At 47.2% G+C, this 27,067-nt stretch overlaps 1 protein-coding gene across 4 annotated transcripts in view; it reads left to right on the top strand.

Moving 5' to 3' along the window:
• The first annotated feature begins 273 nt into the window (after positions 1-273).
• The window catches only part of PIGB (phosphatidylinositol glycan anchor biosynthesis class B), a 27,709-nt gene continuing 915 nt past the window's right edge, over positions 274-27,067 (top strand). Inside the window, exons 1-11 of one of the 4 annotated variants that reach the window (XR_005452132.1) lie at positions 274-415; positions 3,481-3,616; positions 4,489-4,606; positions 7,971-8,075; positions 9,231-9,361; positions 11,230-11,370; positions 16,313-16,364; positions 17,357-17,568; positions 22,568-22,632; positions 23,926-24,176; positions 26,242-26,422. Coding sequence is in view for 2 of the 4 variants with exons in the window: in XM_038750252.1 (XP_038606180.1) it covers positions 355-415; positions 3,481-3,616; positions 4,489-4,606; positions 7,971-8,075; positions 9,231-9,361; positions 11,230-11,370; positions 16,313-16,364; positions 17,357-17,568; positions 22,568-22,632; positions 23,960-24,176; positions 26,242-26,422 (1,419 nt within the window). In the remaining 2 variants the exon portion in view is untranslated. The remainder of the gene's footprint in view (positions 416-3,480; positions 3,617-4,488; positions 4,607-7,970; positions 8,076-9,230; positions 9,362-11,229; positions 11,371-16,312; positions 16,365-17,356; positions 17,569-22,567; positions 22,633-23,925; positions 24,177-26,241; positions 26,423-27,067) is intronic. The other 3 variants (XM_038750252.1, XR_005452133.1, XM_038750253.1) reach the window with 3 other exon arrangements.

The following is a 27,067-nucleotide window of genomic DNA, read 5'->3' as shown; positions in this document are numbered from 1 at the left end:
ACGAACGAACGAACGAACGAACGAACGAACGAACGAACGAACGAACGAACGAACGAACGAACGAACGAACGAACGAACGAACGAACGAACGAACGAACGAACGAACGAACGAACGAACGAACGAACGAACGAACGAACCCCTCCGAGGGCGGCGCGCGCATGCGCAGTGTCGCCGGGCCTCGCGGGGCGGTGCGTCACTTCCGGCGCCGGGGGGAAGGAGGAGGCGCCTCAGCGAGGGCCATCATGGCGGCGCCTGAGGGGGCCGGACCCCGCCATGACGGCCATGATGGCGGTGGGGGTCCGCGCCTCCTCCTCCTCCTCCGCTCCCCTGACAAGCTGAGGCTGAGGCCCGGCATGTCCGCCCTCTCCAGCCCAGCCCGGGCCGCGGGGACCACGACGGAAGGCCGCCGCCCCGGTGAGCGCCACACCATCCCTTCCTCCCTCATTCAATCAATTAATAATTAACAATTAATCAATTCAATTAATCAATGCCATTATTATTATTATTAGTCAATCAATCGGACGAGGGAACGAACGCGGCCCGCCGAGGGCGGCGCGCGCATGCGCAGTGGCGCCGGGCCTCGCGGGGCTGTGCGTCACTTCCGGCGCCGGGGGGAAGGAGGAGTCCTAAGCACTGTACTAAGTGCTGGGGAGGTTACAAGGTGATGAGGTTGTCCCACGTGGGGGCTTGCACTCTTCATCCCCATTTGACAGATGAGGCAACTGAGGCACAGTGAAGTGACCTGTCCAGAGTCACACAGCTGACAGTTAGCAGAGCCGGGATTCAAACCCATGACCTCTGACTCCAAAGCCCGGGCTTTTCCCACTGAACTACGCTGCTTCCCTACCAATTTTACTAATTTATTAATTAGTATTATTAATTAATAGGCCTGATTATTCATAATTTCTTGTTTATTAATTTTACTAATTTATTAAGCACTTACTACGTGCAAAGCACTGTTCTAAGCGCAGGGGAGGTTACAAGGTAATCAGGTTGTCCCACGTGGGGGCTGGCAGTCTTCATCCCCATTTGACAGATGAGGCAACTGAGGCACAGTGAAGTGACCTGTCCAGAGTCACACAGCTGACAGTTAGCAGAGCCGGGATTCAAACCCATGACCTCTGACTCCAAAGCCCGGGCTCTTCCCACTGAACTACGCTGCTTCCCTACCAATTTTACTAATTTACTAATTAGTATTATTAATTAATAGGCCTGATTGTAAGTAATTTATTGTTTATCAATTTTACTAATTTATTAAGCACTTACTATGTGCAAAGCACTGTTCTAAGCGCAGGGGAGGTTACAAGGTAATCAGGTTGTCCCACGTGGGGGCTGGCAGTCTTCATCCCCATTTGACAGATGAGGCAACTGAGGCACAGTGAAGTGACCTGTCCAGAGTCACACAGCTGACAGTTAGCAGAGCCGGGATTCAAACCCATGACCTCTGACTCCAAAGCCCGGGCTCTTCCCACTGAACTACGCTGCTTCCCTACCAATTTTACTAATTTACTAATTAGTATTATTAATTAATAGGCCTGATTGTTAGTAATTTATTGTTTATCAATTTTACTAATTTATTAAGCACTTACTATGTGCAAAGCACTGTTCTAAGCGCAGGGGAGGTTACAAGGTAATCAGGTTGTCCCACGTGGGGGCTGGCAGTCTTCATCCCCATTTGACAGATGAGGCAACTGAGGCACAGTGAAGTGACCTGTCCAGAGTCACACAGCTGACAGTTAGCAGAGCCGGGATTCAAACCCATGACCTCTGACTCCAAAGCCCGGGCTCTTCCCACTGAACTACAATGCTTCTCTACCGCTTTTACTAATTTATTAATTAGTATTATTAATTAATAGGCCTGATTATTCATAATTTCTTGTTTATTAATTTTACTGATTTATTAAGCACTTACTACGTGCAAAGCACTGTTCTAAGCGCAGGGGAGGTTACAAGGTGATTAGGTTGTTCCACGGGGGGCTCACAGTCTTCATCCCTATTTATTTTACGTGTACAAATTCAGTCTATTTTATTCTGTTAATATGTTTTGTTTAGTTCTCTGTCTCCCCCTTCTAGACTGTGAGGCCGCTGTTGGGTAGGGACCGTCTCTAGATGTTGCCAACTTGGACTTCCCAAGCGCTTAGTACAGTGCTCTGCACACAGTAAGCGCTCAGTAAAGACGACTGAATCCCCATTTGACAGATGAGGGAACTGAGGCCCAGAGAAGTGAAGTGACTTGCCCAAAGCAGCATGACTCAATGGAAAGTGCCCGGGCTTTGGAGTCAGAGGTCGTGGGTTCGGATCCCGGCTCCGCCAATTATCAGCTGTGTGACTTTGGGCAAGTCACTTCACTTCTCTGGGCCTCAGTTCCCCCATATGTAAAATTGGGATGAAGACTGTGAGCTCCCCGTGGGACAACCTGATCACCTTGTAACCTCCCCAGAGCTTAGAACAGTGCTTTGCACATAGTAAGCACTTAACAAATACTATCAATCATTCATTCAATCATATTTATTGAGTGCTTACTGTGTGCAGAGCACTGTACTAAGCACTTGGGAAGTCCAAGTTGGCAACATATAGAGACGGTCCCTACCCAACAGCAGGCTCACAGTCTAGAAGGGGGAGACAGACAACAAAACAAAACATGTGGACAAGTGTCAAGTCATCAGAACAAACAGAATTAAAGCTAAATGCACATCATTAACAAAATAAATAGAATAGTAAATATGGACAAGTACATTAAATAGAGTGATAAATCTGCACAACCATATATAAAGGTGCTGTGGGGAGGGGAAGGAGGTAGGGTGGGAGGGGATTGTCCCACGGGGGGCTCACAGTCTTCATCCCCACTTTACAGATGAGGGAACTGAGGAACAGAGAAGCGAAGTGACTTGCCCAAAGTCACCCAGCTGACAAGTGGCGGAGTCCGAATTTGAACCCATGACCTCTGACTCCAAGGCCTGGACTCTTCCCACTGAGCCACGCTGCGCCCTCCATTCCTTCAGTCATTCATTCATTCATTCATTCATTCAATCCTATTTATTGAGCGCTTACTGTGTGCAGAGAGCACTGTACTAAGCGCTTGGGAAGTCCAAGTTGGCCACATATAGAGACGGTCCCTACCCAACAGCGGGCTCACAGTCTAGAAGGGGGAGACAGAGAACAAAACAAAGCATATTAACAAAATAAAATAAGTAGAATAAATATGTACAAGTAAAATAAATCAATAAATAGCGTAATAAACCCGTACAAACATATATACATCTATAGAGGTGCTGTGGGGAAGGGAAGCCGCTCCTGTGCCCCTGATAGAAGGTAGGCAGGGTGGGCCCAGCAGAAGCCTCCTAAGGTCTTTGGGGCCGGAGGGAGATGAGTTAACTGGGCATTCAATACCTATGTCTCTTTATCAAATCAGTTGAACAGTCTTGGAATTGAATCAGCGCGATATTTTTAAGTTGCAATGATCTGCTTTATTTTCTCAGATCTAATGGGCGAAAACACTCACCTGGTCTTGTTTACCATCTCCTTACGAATTATAAACTGCCTTTTAGTCCAGACGAGCTTTGTCCCGGATGAATACTGGCAGTCGCTTGAAGTTGCGCATCACATGGTTTTCAAATATCCTTTAAAGCTTCTCCTCCTGCTTCCCCTCCATCATCGTCATCATCAATCGTATTTATTGAGCGCTTACTGTGTGCAGAGCACTGGACTAAGCGCTTGGGAAGTACAAGTCGGCGACACATAGAGACGGTCCCTACCCAACAGCGGGCTCACAGTCTAGAAGGGGGAGACAAGTCACTTTGGACAAGTCGCTTCACCTCTCTGTGCCTCAGTTACCTCATCTGGAAAATGGGGATTAAGTCTGTAATCCCCACGTGGGACAGCTTGATTACCCTGTATCTACCCCAGCGCTTAGAACAGTGCTTTGCACATAGTAAGCGCTTAATAAATGCCATTATATATATATATAATACATATAGTATTAGTACAGTTCTCTGCACACAGTAAGCACTCAATACAATTGAATGAATGTGCTCTTTGGGACCAATTTTCAATTCCAGTTTTCAGATAGATTAAATTCCAATCAATCGTGTTTGTGCCGCACATACTTCTTGGTGTTTGGGCGAATACACGTAGAATTAGAGGACTTTTTCCATAGGCGTCTTAACAGAGGCAAATGCTGGGAAACAGTGGCCTAGAGGGTAGAGCACAGGTTTGGGAGTCAGAGGGCCTGGGTTCTAATCCCAGCTCTGCCACTCATCTGCTCCGTGACCTTGGGCAAGTCACTTCACTTCTCAGTGCTTCAGTTCCCTCGTGTGTAAAATGGGAATCCAGACCGTGTCCAACCTGATTATCTCGTATCTACCCCAGCGCTTAGTACGGCGGCTGGCACATAGGAAGCATTTAGCAAATACTCGTAAAAAAATGTGATGGCTTGGGAAAGAAATTTTGCTTCAAAACTGCTTGCGGTAAATCCTTAATATTATTAATTATGGCTATTTGACCTGGGAATGGATTGAAGGACTCAGGGGTTATTCTTACCCCTTAGTCTTTGCGGGAATTTATAAGATTCTGCAACTGCTGGGTCAGGATGGCGTTCAGTGGCTGGTAAGTTAAATGAAAGTCGACAGTCAGCGTAAATGTGATATTCTGACGAGGATTTGTGGGGATGGTTGCACAGTCTTTTAGTGGTATTTATTGAGGGCAGGGTATTGAACTAAGTGCGAGAGGGAGACACAACTCTTGCCCACAAGGGGTTTACAGTTTAGCTGGGGAGACAGAAAATAAATTACGGGTAGGGGGAAGCAGTAGTTATAAGGATATATCCATAAGTGCTCTGGGGGCCGGGAGGTGAGTATTAAAGTGCTTTAGGGGTATGGGCCTAAGTGCCTAGGCAACCGAGAATGGAGGGAGACTAGGGTGGGAAGATGAGGGGCTTTGCCAGCTTGTACTTCCCAAGCCCTTAGTACAGTGCTCTGCACACAGTAAGCGCTCAATAAATACGATTGATGATGATGATAATTAGAGAAAGCTTCCTGGAGGAGGTTAAGGGGGGAGTGATAGTCTGTCAGAGGTCCAGGTAGGGAGAGGGCAAGCAAGGAATCAGCAACAAATGAGTAGGCTGGTGTTGGACCATTCATTCGTTCATTCGGTCGTATTTATTGAGCGCTTACTGTGTGCAGAGCACTGTACTAAGCGCCTGGAAAGTCCAAGTCGGCAGCATATAGAGACGGTCCCTAGCCAACAATGGGCTCAAAGTGTGCAACCTGGGTTGTAGTTAAGACGGAGAGAGCTGTGATGGGTTCCTTAAGGCTGATGGTGAGGAGATGGATGGGCAACTGTTTGAGGGTTTTGAGAAGTGGGGAGTTGTGCAGAATTGTTTTTTTCTTTTGTTTTAAATGATCCGGGCAGCAGAATGAAATCTGAACTGGAAAGGGGAGAGGCTAGAGGCTGGGAGGGCAGGGCAGAGGCTGATGTTGAGTCTGGGGCAGGATATAACAAGTGTAGGGAACAGCCTAGGAGAAGACGGGGTGGATTTCAGAATATCGCGAAGATTTTCTGACAGTATGCAGGTTGAAAGAGAGAGAGATGAGTCAGGGACAATGCCAAGTTTGGGAGCTTGTGAGACGAGGAGAGTGGCGGTGGTGTCGAAAGCGGTGGGATAGCTGCGGAGACAAAAGGATTTGGGTGGGAAGACGAGTTCAGTTTTGGACCCGTTAGGTGTGAGGTTTCGGCGGCACATTCCAAGACATGTCTTGAAGGCGGGAGGAAATGGGACATTGCAGAGCAGGAGAAAGTTTGGAACTGGAAAGTTAGATTTGGAAGTTGGCAGTGTGGAGATGGTATTTGAAGCCGTGAGAGCAGCCGACTTCTCCAAGGGAGCGGGTGGAGATGGAGACCAGAACTGAGGCTTGGGGCCCCCCTGAAGTTAGAGGGTGGTTGGCAGAGGAGGAAGAGACTGAGAAGGAGCCTCTAGAGAGATAAGAGGAGAACCGGGAGAGGATAATGTTATTGAAGACCTCTAGCCCGGGGCCAGGAAATTTGTCTAGCAACTCTGTTATATTGTACTCTCCCAAGTGCTTAGTACAATGTTCCGCACACAAAAAGCAATCAATAAGTACGACTGACTTATGCAGCCAAGCTTAGATAGTGCTTTCAGGAGAAGGGAGTGATTCACAGTTTCAAAGGCAGCTGAGAGGTCAAGAACAATTAGGATGGAGCAGAATCCTTTGGATTTGGCTAGTAGGCCATTTGACCTCATTTGACCTTACAGCAGTTTCAATGAAGTGCCTGGGACGGAAGCCAAGTTGCAGGAATTCAAGGAAAGGAACAGATAAAGGTCTATAACTACTGACCGCTGGATTCTGGTGGGGTTTTTTTTTTTTCCCCATAGAAAAGTTCAGCAACCTTGCTGTTAAGTCACAGATCAAGAAATAGTCTTCAGAATGGCCCCTGGCCAGTAATAATTTGTAGCAGTAGTAAGGACTGCTGATTCTGGTGGGTTTTTTTTTTTCCCATAGAAAAGTTCAACAACCTTGCTGTTAAGTCACAGATCAAGAAATAGTCTTCAGAATGGCCCCTGGCCAGTAATAATTTGTAGCAGTTGTAAGGACTGCTGATTCTGGTGGGTTTTTTTTTTTTTCCCATAGAAAAGTTCAGCAACCTTGCTGTTAAGTCACAGATCAAGAAATAGTCTTCAGAATGGCCCCTGGCCAGTAATAATTTGTAGCAGTAGTAAGGACTGCCGATTCTACTTAGCTGAGTGTTAAGCTCACGCGGCTTCAAAAGCTAAAAAGCTGGTTCCCATGGATATCACTGGTTCTCGGGATTATCAACCTTCTATCAGGAGGCTCAGTCGCTTAGTACAGTGCTCTGCACACAATAAGCGCTCAATAAATACGATTGAATGAATGAATAGCTCTCTTCCTCCTAAGCCCTACTGAGAGCTCACCTCCTCCGGGAGGCCTTCCCACACTGAGCCCCCTTTTCCTTCTCCTCCCCATCCCCCCCGCCCTACCTCCTTCCCCTCCCCACAGCACCTGTATATATGTTTGTGTAGGTTTATTACTCTATTTTACTTGTACATATTTACTATTCTATTTACTCATTTATTTTATTTTGTTAATATGTTTTGTTGTCCGTCTCCCCCTTCTAGAGCGCATTGTTGGGTAGGGGCCCAACTTGTACTTCCCAAGCGCTTAGTGCAGTGCTCTGCACACAGTAAGCGCTCAGTAAATACAATTGAATGAATGAATGAATGAACAGTGCCGAAAAGACCACCTCTTGGGAGTGGGTTTGCCCTGCGGTTGAGTGCGAGCCAATTTAGGAGCGAAAACGTTACGGGGATTGGTTTGGTGGCAGTTGAGAATAGCTCCAAATTCTAAATAACACTACAGATTTGATTTGTCTTCCCGATTAACAGGGCGTTGTCTTATCCATAGGTTGCCGCGAGGGAGTCAAGCAGACTAACTCGGCTCCTTTCTCTCGAAGAGGGGAGAAATAATAATAATAATGGCATTTGTTAAGCGCTTACTATGTGCAAAGCACCGTTCTAAGCGCCGGGGAGGTAACAAGGTGATCAGGTTGTCCCACAGGGGGCTCACAGTCTTAATTCCCATTCTACAGATGAGGGAACTGAGGCCCAGAGAAGTGAAGTGACTTGCCCAAAGTCACACAGCTGACAGTTGGCGGAGCCGGGATTTGAACCCGTGACCTCTGACTCCAAACCCCGGGCTCTTTCCACTGAGCCACGAAAGCGTATGTACTCTAGGAGGTCAGAAAGCAGGATGATGGATCTCGTTTTATCTGTATTTATTATTGTTATTAATGTATTGCGCTAATACATTGTAATTTGTTATAATTGTATAGGTTTGCATGTGGTATGTTAGTATATATTAGTATTAATATAATTGTATTCATATTATGTTATTCTAGTGTTATTTATTATTTTTTCCTCCCTCTGCTGCTGTAGATTTGGGGGCCTAGGCTCGCCCAGGCGGTTTTGTCCGCCTTGGCGGACGTGAAGCTGTACTCCCTAGTGAAGCGGCTGGAAAACCAGGAATTGGCCAAATGGGTGGTAAGTCTCGGCTCCGGAAGCTCCCTCCTCCCGGGAGGGCCGGCTACGGGATCTCTAAGGGCACGGCACCCGGATTAAGCACGCTGGAATTTTTTATTTGGAAGAATTTGGGTACGTTTTTGAGGCTGAGCCGAAGGCAGCCAGCGTTAGGTTAGGCGACCCCTTCACAAAACGATAGAGTGGCCGGGTATCCCCCTGCAGTGACTCCCATTTCTTCCTCTTCCCCTCCACCGACTTCCCGCTCCGGCCCGGGATTGTATCCAGGCACTCTCCCAGGGGAGCACCTTATCCCGCTGCCTTGTAGGATAAGTTTTTAGACTGTGAGCCCAGTATTGGGTAGGGACTGTCTCTATATGTTGCCACCTTGTACTTCCCAAGCACTCAGTACAGTGCTCTGCACACAGCAAGCGCTCAATAAATACGATTGATTGATTGATTGGCCTCCCCGGACACTTGGGAAAGGTGTGGTCCGGGACCGTACGGACTTCTGCCGTGAGCTGGATTGTCAGGGAAGAGAAGAAAGCTCATGTCTCCTCCTTGCCCAGTGACTTTTTCCTCGGGGGGGAGTGTGGCTTTGCTCATTTGCCTCACGGTTGGCTGCGGGCCGCGCTAGCCGGCCCTTCCCGTCCTCGACGGCTCTGCGCCGTCCCTGCCGCACTGCCTTGATCGTATGAGAAGAGAGGCAGCGTGGCCTAATGGATAGAGCCCGGGCTTGGGAGTCAGAAGGACCCGAATTCTAGTCCCGGCTCTGCGACCCGTCTGCTGTGTGACCTTGGTTAAGTCACTTCACTTCTCTGTACCTCAGTTCTCTCATCTGGGGATTAAGACTGTGAGCCCCATGTGGGACACGGACTGTGTCCTGATTAGCTTTTATCTACCCCCGTGCTTGGTACAGTGCCTGGCACATGGTAAGAACCTAATATCATTAAAAAAAAAATGAAAGGAACAGAAATAGCTAGAACTATTGGCCTTTACATTTAACAAGCGTCCTCTTTCCCACTAGTTCTAAATTTGCAGATGTTGTAATTATGCATGTTTAGTTCCTTTAACCCAATTTCAGCAGCCTGGCATGATTTCCAGATTCTGTCCTTTATTTTTGTGGCTCCTAAGGGGTTCAGTTAGCTCTTTCAGTCTCCTTTCACGTGCTGTTTTTAGTTCTTTTGCCAGTTGTGCTCTTGGTTTACCTGGTACTGCTGCACCAGGACGCTAACAAACACGATGGAAACGGTCCTCACCACCTTTGCTCTCTTTCACTACCCTCTGGAAGGTTCGAAGATGGTGAACAGGTGAGCCATCCCGATTTTCCTCACAATTGATTGTTAGAGAAGCAGCGTGGCTCAGTGGGAAAGAGCCCGGGCTTTGGAGTCAGAGGTCATGGGTTCAAATCCCAGCTGTGTGACTTCGGGCAAGTCACTTCACTTCTCTGTGCCTCAGTTACCTCATCTGTAAAATGGGGACCGAGACTGTGAGCCCCATGAGGGACAACCTGATAATCTTGTAGCCTCCCCAGCGCTTAGAACAGTGCTTTGCACATAGTAAGCGCTTAATAAATGCCATTATTATTTATTATGGGGAACCCAGAAATTACCTGCAATCCTACCTCTCTGCTGAGTTCCAGCCTCTCACGTTGCTTCGCTACAGTCTTGGCACCTTGTAAGAGCTTAACAGACACCATAACAAAACAGTAAAAAAATAAAAAAAGTTAAAGTAAAATAAAAAAGAAGAGTGTCAACTGTGTGCAGAGAACCTCACTATGCACCGCACCCCACATTGCCCTCAGTCAGTCAGGTTATAATCAATAACCTGTGATTATTTTGGCTGGCCAAAACAGTAGTCATTCATTGACAAGCAGAACTGTCTGCTACACAGGCCTGGGAGTCAGAAGGTCCTGGGTTCTAATCCCGGAATGTCCACTTGCCTGCTGTGTGACCTCAGGCAAGTCACTTCACTTCTCTGTGCCTGTCACCTCAGCTGTAAAAGGGGATCGAGACTGTGAGCCCCACATAGGACAGGGTGTCCAGCCTGATGATCTTGTATCTATCCTAGTGCTTAGTACAGTGCCTGGCACATAGCGCATAATAAATACCATTATTATTATTATTATTATTATTATTAATAAACTGTGTCCACTGACTGTGCCTTGCCTCAGAAAGCCCATTGTTCCTCAATCCAGGCTGCAGTTTTGATGGTAGTCCCATCTGATGGCTGCCACCCGAGAGGGTCCTGAATTTTAAAGGAGCTATCTTGCTGGCATTCAGGGCTGGGGAATGCCCTAGGTCGGGAAATTTTCCCTTAATTTTGCCTTAATTAGAGAAACATCACGGCTCAGTGGAAAGAGCACGGGCTCTGGAGTCAGAGGTCATGGGTTCAAATCCCTGCTCTGCCGATTGTCAGCTGTGTGACTTCAGGCAAGACATTTCACTTCTCTGTCCCTCAGTTACTTGATGATGATGGTGATGATGGCATTTATTAAGCGCTTACTATGTGCAAAGCACTGTTCTAAGCGCTGGGGTAGATACACGGTAATCAAGGTTGTCCCACGTGGGGCTCACAGTCTTAATCCCCATTTTACAGCTGAGGGAACTGAGGCACGGGGAAGTTACTGTGACTTGCCCAAGGTCACACAGCGTTCATTGATTCATTGAGCGCTTACTCAGTCGTATTTATTGAGCACAGCAGACGAGTGGCGAAGCCAGGATTAGAATCCGTGACCTCTGACTCCCAAACCCGGGCTCTGATTGATTGAATCACTGATGGTGGTATCGATTATAGTGGTATCAATTATACCACTACCAATTATAGTGGCATTTATTAAGCACTTTCTAAGTACCAAGCACGGGGGTAGATATTATACATATAATAGCGATGGCATTTGTTAAGCGCTTACTATGTGTCAAGCACGGTTCTGAGCACTGGAGGGGTTACAAGGTAATCAGGTTGTCCCACGTGGGGCTTACGGTCTTCATCCCCATTTTACAGATGAAGTAACTGAGGCACAGAGAAATGAAGTGACTTGCCCAAAGTCACACAGCCAACGGCTCCGTCTGTAAAATGGGGATTAAGACAGTGAGCCCTCCGTGGGACAACCCTGATCACCTTGCAACCTCCCCAGAGCTTAGATGTCGTTGTTATTATTATTTTTCACGTGCTTAAGCTTCAAATACCCAACTTTGGTGGCCGTCGCCTGCATCGTTCGCCCGACGGCCATCGTTCCGTGGCTGCCCCTGCTCTTCAGACACTTCTGGCAAGAACAGAGAAAACTGAACTTGGTTCTGCACCGGTTTGTACCAGTAGGGTAAGTGTCGCCGTCGTCGGTTTCTTTCGAGGTTGAAACTTTTAAGAATCACAGCTGGGGTGGCCCATCCTGGTCACAAGGGATGGAGTCCAAGGAAGTTAAAAGGAAAAAAAAAAAGCTGGATCACCTGGCGTGATCTGACCCATCTCAAGCTGCTGAAAGGCTCTTCTGGAGCAGTGTGGCCTAATAATAATAATGATGATGGTATTTGTTTAGCGCTTACTATGTGCCAAGCACTGTTCTAAGCACTGGGGTAGATACAAGATTATCAGGTTGTCCCATTAATCTCCATTTTAATAGTAATAATAATAATGGCATTCGCTAAGCGCTTACTACGTGCGAAAGCACTGGGGAGGATACAAGGTGATCCGGTTGTCCCACGTGGGGCTCACAGTTTTAATCCCCATTTTACAGATGAGGTAACTGAGGCACAGGGAAGTGACTCTTCAGAGGTCATGGGTTCAAGTCCCAGCTCTGCCAACTGTCAGCTGTGTGGCTTTGGACAAGTCACTTCACTTCTCTGTGCCTCAGTTCCCTCGTGTAAAATGGGGATTAAAACTGTGAGCCCCCCGGGGGACAACCTGATCACCTTGTCACCTCCCCAGCGCTTAGGACAGTGCTTTGCACATAGTAAGTGCTTAATAAATGCCATAATAATAATTATTATTCCCTTTTAGACTGTGAGCCCACTGTTGGGTAGGGACTGTCTCTATGTGATGCCAATTTGTACTTCCCAAGCGCTTAGTACAGTGCTCTGCACATAGTAAGCGCTCAATAAATACGATTGATTGATTGATTGACTTGCCCAAAGTCACCCAGCTGACAAGTGGCGGGGTCGGGATTGGAACCCATGACCTCTGACTTCCAAGCCTGTGCTCGTTCCACTAAGCCACGCAGTTCTAGTCACAGTTATGCCACTTCCATGCCTTCCTTGTGACCTCGGGCATGTGGTTTAATTCTTCTGTACCTGTTTTGTTGTCTGTAAAATGGGATTAGAACCCACGATCTCTGACTCCAAAGCCTGGGCTCTTGCCACTGAGCCACGCTGCTTCTCTGTTGGCTAGGGACCGTCTCTATATGTTGCCAACTTGTACTTCCCAAGCGCTTAGTACAGTGCTGTGCACACAGCGAGGGCTCAGTAAATACGATTGAATGAATCCACGGTATTTATGGAACAATAGTAATTAAGTGCTTAGTGTGTAGGGAGCACTGAACTAAGCACTGGGAGAACACGGAGGTGGGAATTAGACGCCGTTCCCGGCTCTTAAGGGGCTCACAAGCTGAGACTGACGGGGGAGGATGGATAACGAAACCAGAAGACATTAAAGCGACGTCAGAGACAGTCATCATCATCATCAGTCGTATTTATTGAGCGCTTACTATGTGCAGAGCACTGTACTAAGCGCTTGGGAAGTACAAATTGGCAACATATAGAGACAGTCCCTACCCAACAGTCTAAAAGGGGGAGACAGAGAACAAAACCAAACATACTAACAAAATAAAATAAATAGAATAGACAGGTACAAGTAAAATAAATAAATAGAGTAATAAATACGTACAAGCATTTATACATATATACTGGTGCTGTGGGGAAGGGAAGGAGGTAGGATGGGGAGGATGGAGAGGGGGACGAGGGGGAGAGGAAGGAAGGGGCTCAGTCTGGGAAGGCCTCCTGGAGGAGGCCTATAGAGACAAATATACAAAGCAAAAATAAAAACCGGCAAGTTGCCGTGGGTAGAGAATTTCAGCTCCCGGTGTCCCGGGAGCCCAAAGCACACCCTTAGGCACAGCGACGCCGACAGCAGTCACCAGCCTTCCCTCGGTTTTGCGGGGGCTTTTCTTTCCCGCCAGGGTGGTCTCCTCGATGGCACGGAGGAGAGGTGGGGCTGGGGGGAGTGTGGGAAACACTCAGGATGCCTAGGGATGTGCCCAGACCAAGTTGGCTTCCCGCAACTCATACCCACCGGGACTTTCCTGGACCGGGGGAGCCTCAGTGACGCAGGGTAGAGTCAAACCACATCACCGACCACCGTAGTTACTGTGGAAAGCCTTTTAAGCGCTTAATAAATGCCATTATTATTATTTCACTTCATCATCATCATCATCATCAATCGTATTTATTGAGCACTTACTATGTGCAGAGCACTGTACTAAGCGCTTGGGAAGTACAAATTGGCAACATATAGAGACAGTCCCTACCCAACAGTGGGCTCACAATCTAAAAGTCTCAGTTTTACAATCGTGCGAGGGAGTCCCCCACACACACAGACACATACTCCGCTCCACCGGGGGTCCAGTACCAACCTGCCGGTCAAGGGAAGCCTTTTGGCCGATGCTTCTTCTCTGCTTCCATCAATGCTTGCCTCCTCACCGCTCAAAGCAACCGCCTTTTATCCGCCTTGGGCGTCCCAGCTGTGGCTCTCCATGGCCCAATCATTAATTAGTCCAGGCCCGTTAGCGGGTCGAGAGGGAGAGAAGGCCATACCTCCTTCCGTGCTCCGCCCCCAAAGCCTGGCAATCACCTACCTCAACTAGAGCACTAAAATTAGGAATTTTTTTAAAAAGAACGTAAGGAAATTTGGGTTCGTATAGATAATCTTTGAAGTAGAGAATAAAATGTTGGCATCCTCCAGTGCCCTACTCTGCCATCACTTAATTAAGTATCTGTGCAGGTTACATCCTTACGCATCTCCCCCTCCCCACAGCACCTGTATATATGTTTGTATGTATTTATTACTCCATTTATTTTATTTGTACATATTCTATTTATTTTATTTTGTTAATATGTTTTGTTTTGTTCTCTGTCTCACCCTTCTAGACTGTGAGCCCGCTGTTGGGTAGGGACCATCTCTATATGTTGCCGACTTGTACTTCCCAAGCGCTTAGTACAGTGCTCTGCACACAGTAAGCGCTCAATAAATACGATTGAATGAATGAATCTCTGCAGGTTACGTCCTTACGCATCTCCCCGTCCCCACAGCACCTGTATATATGTATATGTTTGTATGTATTTTTTACTCTATTTTATTTGTACATATTTATTCTATTTATTTTATTTTGTTAATATGTTTTGTTTTGTTGTCTGTCTCCCCCTTCTAGACTGTGAGCCCGCTGTTGGGTAGGGACCGTCTCTATATGTTGCCGACTTGTACTTCCCAAGCGCTTAGTCCAGTGCTCTGCACACAGTAAGCGCTCAATAAATACGATTGAATGAATGAATCTCTGCAGGTTACGTCCTTACGCTTTTCCCCCTCCCCACAGCACCTGTATATATGTATATGTTTGTATGTATTTATTACTCTATTTTATTTGTACATATTTATTCTATTTATTTTGTTTTGTTAATATGTTTTGTTCTCTGTCTCCCCCTTCTTGAGCCCACTGTTGGGTAGGGACCGTCTCTATATGTTGCCGACTTGTACTTCCCAAGCGCTTAGTACAGTGCTCTGCACACAGTAAGCGCTCAATAAATACAATTGAATGAATGAATAGAGCACATTAGGCCTTCTCCAATCGCTTCCTTCTTGTTGTTCGCGGGATCACAGTCACTATAATAATAATAATAGCATTTATTAAGCACTTACTATGTGCAAAGCACTGTTCTAAGCACTGGGGAGGCTACAAGGGGATCAGGTTGTCCCACAGGGGGCTCACAGTCTTAATCCCCATTTTACAGATGAGGGAACTGAGGCCCAGAGAAGTTACGTGACTTGCCCAAAGTCACACAGCTGACAAGTGGTGGAACCGGGATTTGAACCCATGACCTCTGACTCCAAAGCCCGTTTCTCTTTCCACTGAGCCATGCTGCTTATAAGGCAGCATGTTGTGAGCTCACCACAGTTAACAATAATAATGATGGTGGTATTTGTTAAGCACCTACTATGTGCCACGCACTATTCTAAGCGCTGGCGGGGATACAAGGTGATCAGGTTGTCCCGTGTTAATCCCCATTTTACAGATGAGGTAACTGAAGCACAGAGAAGTGACACGGCTGACAAGCGGCGGAGCCGGGATTCGAACCCATGACCTCTGACTCCCAAGCCCGGGCTCTTTCCACTGAGCCACGCTGCTTCTTTTGCTCAGTTGGGAGCAAGAATCTTTAGTGCCAATCTGGGAAGGGAGCAGTGTCCCCTTTTTCTCTGCTTGGCCACGGTGGAGGGAGGTCGTTCATTCATTCATTCAATCGTATTTATTGAGCGCTTACTGTGTGCAGAGCACTGGACTAAGCGCTTGGGAAGTCCAAGTTGGCAACATATAGAGATGGTCCCTACCCAACAGTGGGCTCACAGTCTAGAAGACTGGTAGCCTTGTCACTGGCAGTTTCACGTAGCAAGAGGCAGAGAGGTCCTGGGCGTTAGAAGGACCTGGGTTCTAATCCCGGCTCCACCACTGGTCTGCTGTGTGACCTTGGGTAAGTCACTTGGCTCCTCTGGGCCTTAGTTCCCTCATCTGTAATATGGGGATGAAGACTGTGAGCCCTGCGTGAGACAGAGACTGTGTCCAATCCGATTATCTTGTATTTAGCCCAGTGCTTAGTACAGTACCTGGCACATAGTAAAACGCTTTAACAAATACCACAATTATTATTGAATTAGAATAATTAGCACTGAATTAGACAGTTGGGAATATACACCCCCCTATTTCCCCCTCTAGATCGTAAGCTCTTTGTGGGCAGGGAATATGTTTATTGTCATACTGTGCTCTCCCAAGCATTTAGTGCAGTGCTGTGCACACAGTAAGCGCTCAATAAATACGACTAACCTGGAAACATTCAGTGGGCAGCAGCTCTTCGATGAGGATTCATTTCAAAATTTGCAGTACTTTCTGAGGAGGGAGTGGAGAGGAATAAAATCCATAGAGAAGTGACTTTGGGAAACAGAAGTGCAAGTACTTCCTATTCAGTTTCCGCGTGCGAACTAAGAATAACTTTTTATTTTTGCAGACTTGCCACTCTAGGTTTTTCTCTGATAATTGATCGGATATTTTTTGGGGAGGTAAGTTGTGATGCAGTACCAGCCACTTCAGTAATAGCTCGGGAAGCCTCTATCACCCTTATCACCTGTGTTGACATTTTCTGGTTAGAAAGTGGAGTGATTAGGGCGGGAAGGAGATGGACAGAAAGGAGGGAAGCGGAGTGGGGAGGTGATCGGGATCTGCCGTGATCTTCACGGGGACAATAAAATCGATTATAGGCTGCTCTCTGCAGGGAGATGTCCAAGTGGACATCTTTTATTCACCCCTCCCAATAAAATCGATTATAGGCTGCTCTCTGCAGGGAGATGTCTAAGTGGACGTCTTTTATTCACCCCTCCCTCAGCCCCTCAGCACTTACGTACGTATTGTAATTTATTTTTCCACATCATCTGCTTCCCCCTCTAGATTGTAAGCTTGCTGCGGCCAGGGAACGCGTCTACCGACTCTTAGGTTGTACTTTCCTAAGCGCTTAGTCACTTAGTAGGGTGCTCTGCACACAGAACGCGCTCCATAAGTGCAATTAGTCGGTTGATCTGATTGATTAAAAAAGTCCGTGTCCGGACAAACTAATTAAAAGCACAACTCAGTCCAGCCAGCGTAGCCACGGGCTCAAATCGAGGCCCCTTAGCCGAAGCACGAACTTGGGAGGGTTGTCGCATCTAGACTGCGAGCTCGTCGTGGGCAGGGAATGTCACTGTTTATTGTTGTACCGTACTCTCCCAGGCGCTTAGCACAGCGCTCTGCACACAGTAAGCGCTCAGTAAATGCGACCGAATGCATCCACGAGATTAAATGGATACGTCAGTGCCCTATCATGGCGCGTTAATATACCTCAGTCAGGAAGGGATGGAAATGGGTGTGGGTTTCTCTTTTTTAAAGGTTGTGATCAATTCCTGAATTGGATTTTCGGAAATGGGTGTGGGTTTCTTTTTTTTTTAAAGGTTGTGATCGATTCCTGAATTGGATTTTCCCCCCCTCCCTCTCTCTCCCGCGCCGTCTCTCTCGACGCCAGTGGATATTAGTTCAGTTCAACTTCCTGAAGTTTAACGTGCTGCAGAACCTTAGCACGTTTTATGGTTCCCACCCGTGGCACTGGTATCTCACCCAAGGCTTCCCGGTCGTCTTGGGGCCGCACTTGCCTTTCTTCCTCCATGGCTGCTTCCTAGCCCCCAGGAGGGCCCGGATTCTGCTCAGACCTGTGGTGTGGACTTTGCTGGTTTACAGGTAAGATCTGGTTTTTCTTTTTTCCTCACAGTCTTCATCCCCATTTTACAGATGAGGCGCAGAGAAGTTAAATGACTTGCCCAAGGTCACCCAGCTGACGATTGGCAGAGCTGGGATTTGAACCCATGACCTCTGACTCCCAAGCCTGTGCCCTTTCCATTGAGCCGCCATGCTGCTTCTCCTGATGGTATTTGTTGAGCGCTTCCTCCGTGCCAGGCACTGTACTAAGCGCTGGGATGGACACAAGTGAATCAGGGTCCCTTCCCGCCCCTCCCTCCAGCAAGTCTTCCTTGACTGATCGCCACCACCCCAGTAATAATAATAATAATAATGGCATTTGTTAAGCGCTCACTATGTGCAGAGCACTATGTGAGCCCACTGTTGGGTAGGGACCGTCTCTATATGTTGCCAACTTGTATTTCCCAAGCGCTTAGTGCAGTGCTCTGCACACAGTAAGCGCTCAATAAATACGATTGATTGATTGATTGTTCTAAGCGCTGGAGAGGATACAAGGTGATCAGGTTGTCCCACGTGGGGCTCACAGTCTTCATCCCCATTTTACAGATGAGGCGCAGAGAAGTTACATGACTTGCCCAAGGTCACCCAGCTGACGATTGGCCGAGCCGGGATTTGAACCCATGACCTCTGACTCCCAAGCCCGGGCTCTTTCCTGATGCTGCTTCTCCTGATGGTATTTGTTAAGCGCTTCCTCCGCGCCAGGCACTGTACTAAGCGCTTGGGATGGGTACAGGTGAATCAGGGTCGACACAGTCCCTTGTCCTCCGTGGGACTCACAGTCTTCCAGACGAGGTAACTGAGGTACAGAGAAGGGAAGGGACTTACCCAAGGTCACACAGCAGACAAGTGGCGGGGCCGGAATTAGAACCCACGACCTCCTGGCTCCCAAGCCCGGGCTCTATCCACTAGGCCATCCTGGCCCCAGGGATCTCTTGGCTTTATCTATACCCACCCTCGGCACTTGGGCACATGCATTGATTCAGTTGTCTGTTCGTTCAATCAATCAATCAATCAATCAATCATGGCATTTATTAAGTTCCATGCGCCATATTAAGCGCTTGGGAGAGTCAGCAGACGTGTTCCCTACCCGTAAGGAGCCGACAGTCTAGAGGGGGAAACACGTTAATACGAACAGATGGGTAATTTATACTATCGAATTTAAAGGTACTTACATTAAGTGCTGCGGGGGTTGGGCTGAATATCAAATGTCCAAAGGTCGCAGGTCCTAAAGATGACGCAGAAGGGAGAGTGAGCCGGGGAAAAGAGGCCTCAATCGGAGAAGGCATTTTCAATTATTTATGGTGACGGCTGTAGTGACGATAGACTAGACGGATTTTAGACTGTGAGCCCACTGTTGGGCTTTGGTGGTGTGGACTTTGCTGGTTTACAGGTAAGATCTGGTTTTTCTTTTTTCCTTCCTGCCCCTCCCTCCAGCAAGTCTTCCCTGACTGATCGCCACCACCCCAGTAATAATAATAATAATAATAATAATAATAATAATAATGGCATTTGTTAAGCGCTCACTATGTGCAAAGCACTGCAAAGCAAAGCACTATGTGAGCCCACTGTTGGGTAGGGACTGTCTCTGTATGTTGCCAATTTGTACTTCCCAAGCGCTTAGTACAGTGCTCTGCACACAGTAAGCGCTCAATAAATACGATTGATGATGGTGATGATACCTCTGTCAGTGTCCCTTGTTTGAGAGTATGCTCGTTGTGGGGTGCGAGTGTCATTGTGTCGTCCCTTCTAGACTGTGAGCCCACTGTTGGGCAGGGACCGTCTCTCTGTGTTGCCAACTTGTGCTTCCCAAGCGCTTAGTACAGCGCTCTGCACACAGTAAGCGCTCAATAAATATGATTGATTGATTACTCTATGTATTTTACTTGTACATATCTATTCTATTTATTTTATTTTGTTAATATGTTTGGTTTTGTTCTCTGTCTCCCCCTTCTAGACTGTGAGCCCACTGTTGGGTAGGGACCGCCTCTATGTGTTGCCAACTTGTGCTTCCCAAGCGCTTAGTACAGCGCTCTGCACACAGTAAGCGCTCAATAAATATGATTGATTGATTACTCTATGTATTTTACTTGTACATATCTATTCTATTTTATTTTGTTAATATGTTTGGTTTTGTTCTCTGTCTCCCCCTTCTAGACTGTGAGCCCACTGTTGGGCAGGGACCGTCTCTATGTGTTGCCAACTTGTGCTTCCCAAGTGCTTAGTACAGCGCTCTGCACACAGTAAGCGCTCAATAAATATGATTGATTGATTACTCTATTTATGTATTTTACTTGTACATATCTATTCTATTTATTTTATTTTGTTAATATGTTTGGTTTTGTTCTCTGTCTCCCCCTTCTAGACTGTGAGCCCACTGTTGGGTAGGGACCATCTCTATGTGTTGCCAACTTGTGCTTCCCGAGCGCTTAGTACAGCGCTCTGCACACAGTAAGCGCTCAGTAAATACGATTGGTAGATTGATTGTGGTGGCCTTCCCTAGAGAACACAACCATATTTTCGAGGGCTAACACCCACACACTTAGATCCTCGGTAACCGGTCACTTTCGGAAAGCCCATCGCCTCTCTGAACAACTTGTACTTCCCAAGCGCTTAGTACAGCAGCGTGGCTCAGTGGAAAGAGCCCGGGCTTTGGAGTCAGAGGTCATGGGTTCAAATCCCAGCTCCGCCAATTGTCAGCTGGGTGACTTTGGGCAAGTCACTTCACTTCTCCGTGCCTCAGTTACCTCATCAGTGAAATGGGGATGAAGACTGTGAGCCCCCCGTGGGACAACCTGATCACTTTGTAACCTCCCCAGCGCTTAGAACAGTGCTTTGCACATAGTAAGCGCTTAATAAATACCATCATTATTATTATTATTACAGTGCTCTGCACACAGTAAGCGCTCAATAAATATGATTGATTGATTGATTGAACAGCCCTGCTCTGGTAATAACGGGACTTGGGCACAAGTCCCGCCTCTGCCTATAGTTTTTTTTTTTGGTGGCGGTTGGTTTGGTTTGTTTTTTAATGTTACTCAAGCGCTTACTATGTGCCAGGCAGTGTACTGATACAAGCTAATCAAGTTGGACACAGTCCATGTCCCACATGGGGCTCACGGTCTTAACCCCCATTTTAATTTCTCTGAGCTTCAGTCGATCCATCAATCGTATTTATTGAGCGCTTACTGTGTGCAGAGCACTGTACTAGGCGCTTGGGAAGTCCAAGTCGGCAACATATAGAGACGGTCCCTACCCAACAGTGGGCTCACAGTCAATCAATCAATCAATCGTATTTATTGAGCGCTTACTGTGTGCAGAGCACTGTACTAAGCGCTTGGGAAGTCCAAGTCGGCAACATATAGAGACGGTCCCTACCCAACAGCGGGCTCACAGTCAATCAATCAATCAATCGTATTTATTGAGCGCTTACTGTGTGCAGAGCACTGTACTAGGCGCTTGGGAAGTCCAAGTCGGCAACATATAGAGACGGTCCCTACCCAACAGCGGGCTCACAGTCAATCAATCAATCAGTCGTATTTATTGAGTGCTTACTGTGTGCAGAGCACTGTACTAAGCGCTTGGGAAGTCCAAGTCGGCAACATATAGAGACGGTCCCTACCCAACAGCGGGCTCACAGTCTGGAAACTTCAGTTTCCTCACCTGTAAAACGGGGATTGGATTGTAAATCCCGCGTCGGACAAGGATTCCGTCCGATCCATTCATCTTGTATCTTCCGCAGTGCTCGGTACAGAAGTATTTAACAAATGCCACCGTTCTTCCCGAGCAAAGTAGTCAGACCTTAAAAAATTGCCCACCTTCGCTGCTTTTCCACAGAAAGAGCGTGATGAAACGCACCTCAAGTGTGCCGCCTTGCCTGAGCTTGTGAGGGAGAAAAACTTGGACCAGTGAGCGTGCTTACTGTGTGCAGAGCACTGTGCTAAGTGGTTAGGAGAGATCCGCTCAAGCATCGGGAGACACGGTCCCTGCCCTTAATCTCGTTACGATGTAATGGGGGAACGGGGGTGACCGATTTTAAAATAAAGTCCAGGTCGGGGAAGCAGCAAAAGTAGATCTCCTGAAGTGCTGTGGGATGAGGTGGGGAAACTGTCAAAATGCTGACAGACCCCCCAAGTGTATAGGCATAGCAGAAGGGAGGGTGAATATTATAATAATAATAATAATGGCATTTATTAAGCGCTTACTATATGCAAAGCACTGTTCTAAGCGCTAGGGAGGTTGTTAGTATGTTTGGCTTTGTTCTCTGTCTCCCCCTTCTAGACTGTGAGCCCGTTGTTGGATAGGGACCGTCTCTAGATGTTGCCAACTTGTACTTCCCAAGCGCTTAGTACAGTGCTCTTGCACACAGTAAGCGCTCAATAAATACGATTGATTGATTGCAAGGTGATCAGGTTGTCCCATGGGGGGCTCACAGTCTTAATCCCCATTTCGCAGATGAGGTAACGGAGGCACAGAGAAGTGAAGCCCACTGTGAGCCCACTGTTGGGCAGGGACTGTCTCTATATGTTGCCAATTTGTACTTCCCAAGCGCTTAGTATCAATCATCATCATCAATCGTATTTATTGAGCGCTTACTGTGTGCAGAGCACTGTACAGTGCTCTGCACACAGTAAGCGCTCAATAAATACGATTGATGATGATGATGATGATGATGAAAGGACTTGCCTGAAGTGACACCGCTAATTGGCAGAGCTGGGATTTGAACCCATGACCTCGGACTCCAAAGCTCGTGCTCTTTCCACTGCTTCTCTAATAGGGTGGGGAAGAAAGGGCCGGCTTCTTGGAGGGCATGCTCTAAATGTTCTTTATAGTGACAATAATACCACCTTATTTACTCCTAATTGGAAAATACGGTTTGATGTTGAGCTTCATTTTCTTCAGCATGTCTTCCTTCGTTAAATGGTAATTTCCAAAAGGGCCCTTTCGATGCTTCTTCTCTAATTCCGTGCCCGGTGTGTTGCAGCATGTTGAGTCACAAAGAATTCCGCTTCATCTACCCCGTCCTGCCATTTTGCATGGTGTTCTGTGGTAAGTTTTTGGATTTGCTCCCTTAAAAACGGCTAAAAGGTTCACACTTGACAAAGCCCTTTTCCTTCTGGCTCCAACCAGGCCTGGGTTGGCTAAGAGCACAGGTGGCCGCTTTTCCCAACTTGGCATTTTTTTCATTCATTCAGTCGTATTTATTGAGCGCTTACTGTGTGCAGAGCACTGTACTAAGCGCTTGGGAAGTCCAAGTTGGCAACATAGAGAGACGGTCCCTACCCAACAGTGGGCTCACGGTCTTTTCACCTCACCATTCATTCATTCAATCATATTTATTGAGCGCTTACTGTGTGCAGAGCACTGTACTAAGCGCTTGGGAAGTCCAAGTTGGCAACATATAGAGATGGTCCCTACCCAACAGTGGGCTCAGTCTTTTCACCTCACCATTCATTCATTCAGTCATATTTATTGAGCGCTTACTGTGTGCAGAGCAGTGTACTAAGCGCTTGGGAAGTCCAAGTTGGCAATATATAGAGACGGTCCCTACCCAACAGTGGGCTCACAGTCTTTTCACCTCACCATTCATTCATTCAATTGGATTTATTGAGCGCTTACTGTGTGCAGAGCACTGTACTAAGTGCTTCGGAAGTCCAAGTTGGCAACATATAGAGACGGTCCCTACCCAACAGTGGGCTCACAGTCTTTTCACCTCACCATTCATTCATTGTCGTATTTATTGAGTGCTTACTGTGTGCAGAGCACTGGACTAAGCGCTTGGGAAGTCCAAGTTGGCAACATATAGAGACGGTCCCTACCCAACAGTGGGCTCACAGTCTTTTCACCTCACCATTCATTCATTCAATCATATTTATTGAGCGCTTATTATGTGCAGAGCACTGTACTAAGCGCTTGGGAAGTACAAATTGGCAACATCTAGAGACAGTCCCTGCCCAACAGTGGGCTCACAGTCTAAAAGGGGGGAGACAGAGAACAAAACCAAACATACTAACAAAATAAAATAAATAGAATAGAGAGGTACAAGTAGAATAGAGTAATAAATCTGTACAAACATATATACATATATACAGGTGCTGTGGGGAAGGGAAGGAGGTAAGATGGTGCGGGGGGAGAGGAAGGAAGGGGCTGAGTGTGGGAAGGCCTCCTGGAGGAGGTGAGCTCTCAGCAGGGCCTTGAAGGGAGGAAGAGAGTGAGCTTGGCGGATGGGTGGAAGACCATTACAGTCCTGGGGCACGTGAAAAAAAGAATTGCCACGTTTGACACTTAGGTGTTGCCGTTTTATTGTAACTAATCACCCATCCTCCCAATGTACTACCTCAGATCCTTTTTCCTCGTTTTGGATGTGTCCACGCAGGATATTCCGTCAAGTCGTTGAAGGTGTGGAGGCGGCCTGCGGCCAGCTTCCTGCTGCTGTCCAACGTGGTCCTGGCCCTGTACACGGGCTTGGTCCATCAGCGAGGCGCTCTGGACGTCATGGCTCACGTCCAGGGGCTCTGCTCCGCCCACCCGCCCGGCCCCTCCTCGGCCTCCGTCTTGGTGCTCATGCCGTGCCACTCCACTCCTCTGTACAGGTAACCCGCCGTCCGGCGCTTTCGCTCAGTCACATTTATTCAATGTATATATGTTTGTACATATTTATTACTCTTTTAGACTGTGAGCCCACTGTTGGGTAGGGACTGTCTCTAGATGTTGCCAACTTGTACTTCCCAAGCGCTTAGTACAGTGCTCTGCACACAGTAAGCGCTCAATAAATACGACTGATGATGATGATTACTCTATTTTACTTGTACATATCTATTCTATTTTATTTTGTTAGTAGGTTTGGTTTTGTTCTCTGTCTCCCCCTTCTAGACTGTGAGCCCACTGTTGGGTAGGGACTGTCTCTAGATGTTGCCAATTTGTGCTTCCCAAGCGCTTAGTACAGTGCTCTGCACATAGTAAGCGCTCAATAAATACGATTGATGATGATAATTATTCTACTTATTTATTTTACTTGTACATATCTATTCTATTTATTTTATTTTGTTAGTAGGTTTGGTTTTGTTCTCTGTCTCCCCTTTTGAGACCGTGAGCCCACTGTTGGGTAGGGACTGTCTCTAGATGTTGCCAATTTGTACTTCCCAAGCGCTTAGTACAGTGCTCTGCACATAGTAAGCGCTCAATAAATACGATTGATGATGATGATTACTCTATTTATTTTACTTGTACATATCTATTCTATTTTATTTTATTAGTATGTTTGGTTTTGTTCTCCGTCTCCCCCTTTTAGACTGTGAGCCCACTGTTGGGTAGGGAATGTCTGTAGATGTTGCCAATTTGTACTTCCCAAGCACTTAGTACAGTGCTCTGCACCTAGTAAGCGCTCAATAAATACGATTGATGATGATGATTACTCTATTTATTTTACTTGTACAAATCTATTCTATTTATTTTATTTTGTTAGTAGGTTTGGTTTTGTTCTGTGTCTCCCCCTTCTAGACTGTGAGCCCACTGTTGGGTAGGGACTGTCTCTAGATGTTGCCAACTTGTACTTCCCAAGCGCTTAGTACAGTGCTCTGCACATAGTAAGTGCTCAATAAATACGATTGATGATGATTGATTACTCTATATTTTACTTGTCCATATCTGTTCTATTTATTTTATTTTGTTAGTAGGTTTGGTTTTGTTCTCTGTCTCCCCCTTCTAGACTGTGAGCCCACTGTTGGGTAGGGACTGTCTCTAGATGTTGCCAACTTGTACTTCCCAAGCGCTTAGTACAGTGCTCTGCACACAGTAAGCGCTCAATAAATACGATTGATGATGCTGATTACTCTATTTATTTTACTTGTACATATCTATTCTATTTATTTTGTTAGTAGGTTTGGTTTTGTTCTCCGTCTCCCCCTTTTAGACTGGGAGCCCACTGTTGGGTAGGGACTGTCTCTACATGTTGCCAATTTGTACTTCCCAAGCGCTTAGTCCAGTGCTCTGCACATAGTAAGCGCTCAATAAATACGATTGATGATGATGATTTATTGAGCGCTTCCTGTGTGCAGAGCACTGGACTAAGCGCTTGGGCAGAAGGGGCCCGGAGGGGGTGGCTCGCGCAGAGCCGCGGTGTTCTTAATGTCGACTGGGTTAAGGTGAAACATCAAGGCGACTCAGCTAGGGTGTGAAACTCTAGGAGTCAGGATCCAAATCCTGCTTTAGCCCTTCTAAAACGTGTCGGGTGGCAGAGAGAGGACTGGAACCAAGGATTTCCGGGGCCTCTTGGCTACCATTTTCCTCTGCCTGGGGCCACAGTGGCTATCGCAGGGTGCGGACGGCTGCCACACACCCCCATCCCACCCCGAGAAACCCTGGGGGCATAACAGCTTTGGGGTGTCAACCCCGTGGGCACAAGTCGTGGAAGAGAGAAACAATCTCAAAGCTATATCGGGTATCCAAATAACTCATAATAGTAATAAAAATGGTATTTGTTAAGCGCTTACTATGTGCCAAGCACCGTTCTAAGCGCTGGGGAGGTTACCAGGTGATCAGGTTGTCCCACGGGGGGGCTCACAGTTTTAATCCCCATTTTACAGATGAGGTAAACTGAGTAGTTACCTCAACTGTAGCTCTTAGCTCCTTCAAGAACTTTTTTTTTTTTCTTTTTAGCCACGTCCATTGTCGCCTGCCAGTGAGGTTCCTGGAGTGTCCCCCAGATCTGACTGGAAAAGGGAACTACGTGGATGAAGCGGACCTGTTTTACACCGATCCCTTGAGCTGGCTGAAGGGAGAATTCAAGAGTGATGCACTACTGCCCACTCACTTGATCTTCTTCAATGTCTTAGAAGAGGTGAGGAAACTTTTCTGTCGACACTTGAGGCAGAGGGGTAAAGGGGAGCCAGTAGCCCCGGACACCATAAATCCAGAAAAGGCAGATATTTAGTTGTCAGGAGGGCCTTCCTTACCTGAGTTCCCGGGTGTGTCCCTGCCGAGCTTCTCCATAGTCACGCTTTTGTCAGGCCAGGGAAGAGGGGAAGATGTGCTTTTTCCTCCTGGCTCTTCGCCTCGAGTCAGACAGTGGACTGAAAGTTGGCCTCAGCCCGTGCTGAGGATGAGTGAGGTAGGGGGAGTGAGATGGAGTCATCTCCTCACCGTATCTCGTTCTCACCCATCCCGCCATCGACCCCCGGCCCACGTCATCCCCCGGGCCTGGAATGCCCCTAATCCCTCTGCCCATCCGCCAGGCTAGCTCTCTTCCTCCCTTCAAGGCCCTGCTGAGAGCTCACCTCCTCCAGGAGGCCTTCCCAGACTGAGCCCCTTCTTTCCTCTCCCCCTCGTCCCCCTCTCCATCCCCCCGTCTTACCTCCTTCCCTTCCCCACAGCACCTGTATATATGTATATATGGTTGTACATATTTATTACTCTATTTATTTATTTATTTATTTATTTTACTTGTACATTTCTATCCTACTTATTTTATTTTGTTGGTATGTTT

The sequence above is a fragment of the Tachyglossus aculeatus genome, chromosome 8 (genome assembly GCF_015852505.1).
Source record: "Tachyglossus aculeatus isolate mTacAcu1 chromosome 8, mTacAcu1.pri, whole genome shotgun sequence".
Taxonomy (NCBI): domain Eukaryota; kingdom Metazoa; phylum Chordata; class Mammalia; order Monotremata; family Tachyglossidae; genus Tachyglossus; species Tachyglossus aculeatus.
The sequence above is the reverse complement of the archived record's forward strand: the minus strand, read 5'-3'. Positions and strand labels throughout refer to the sequence as shown.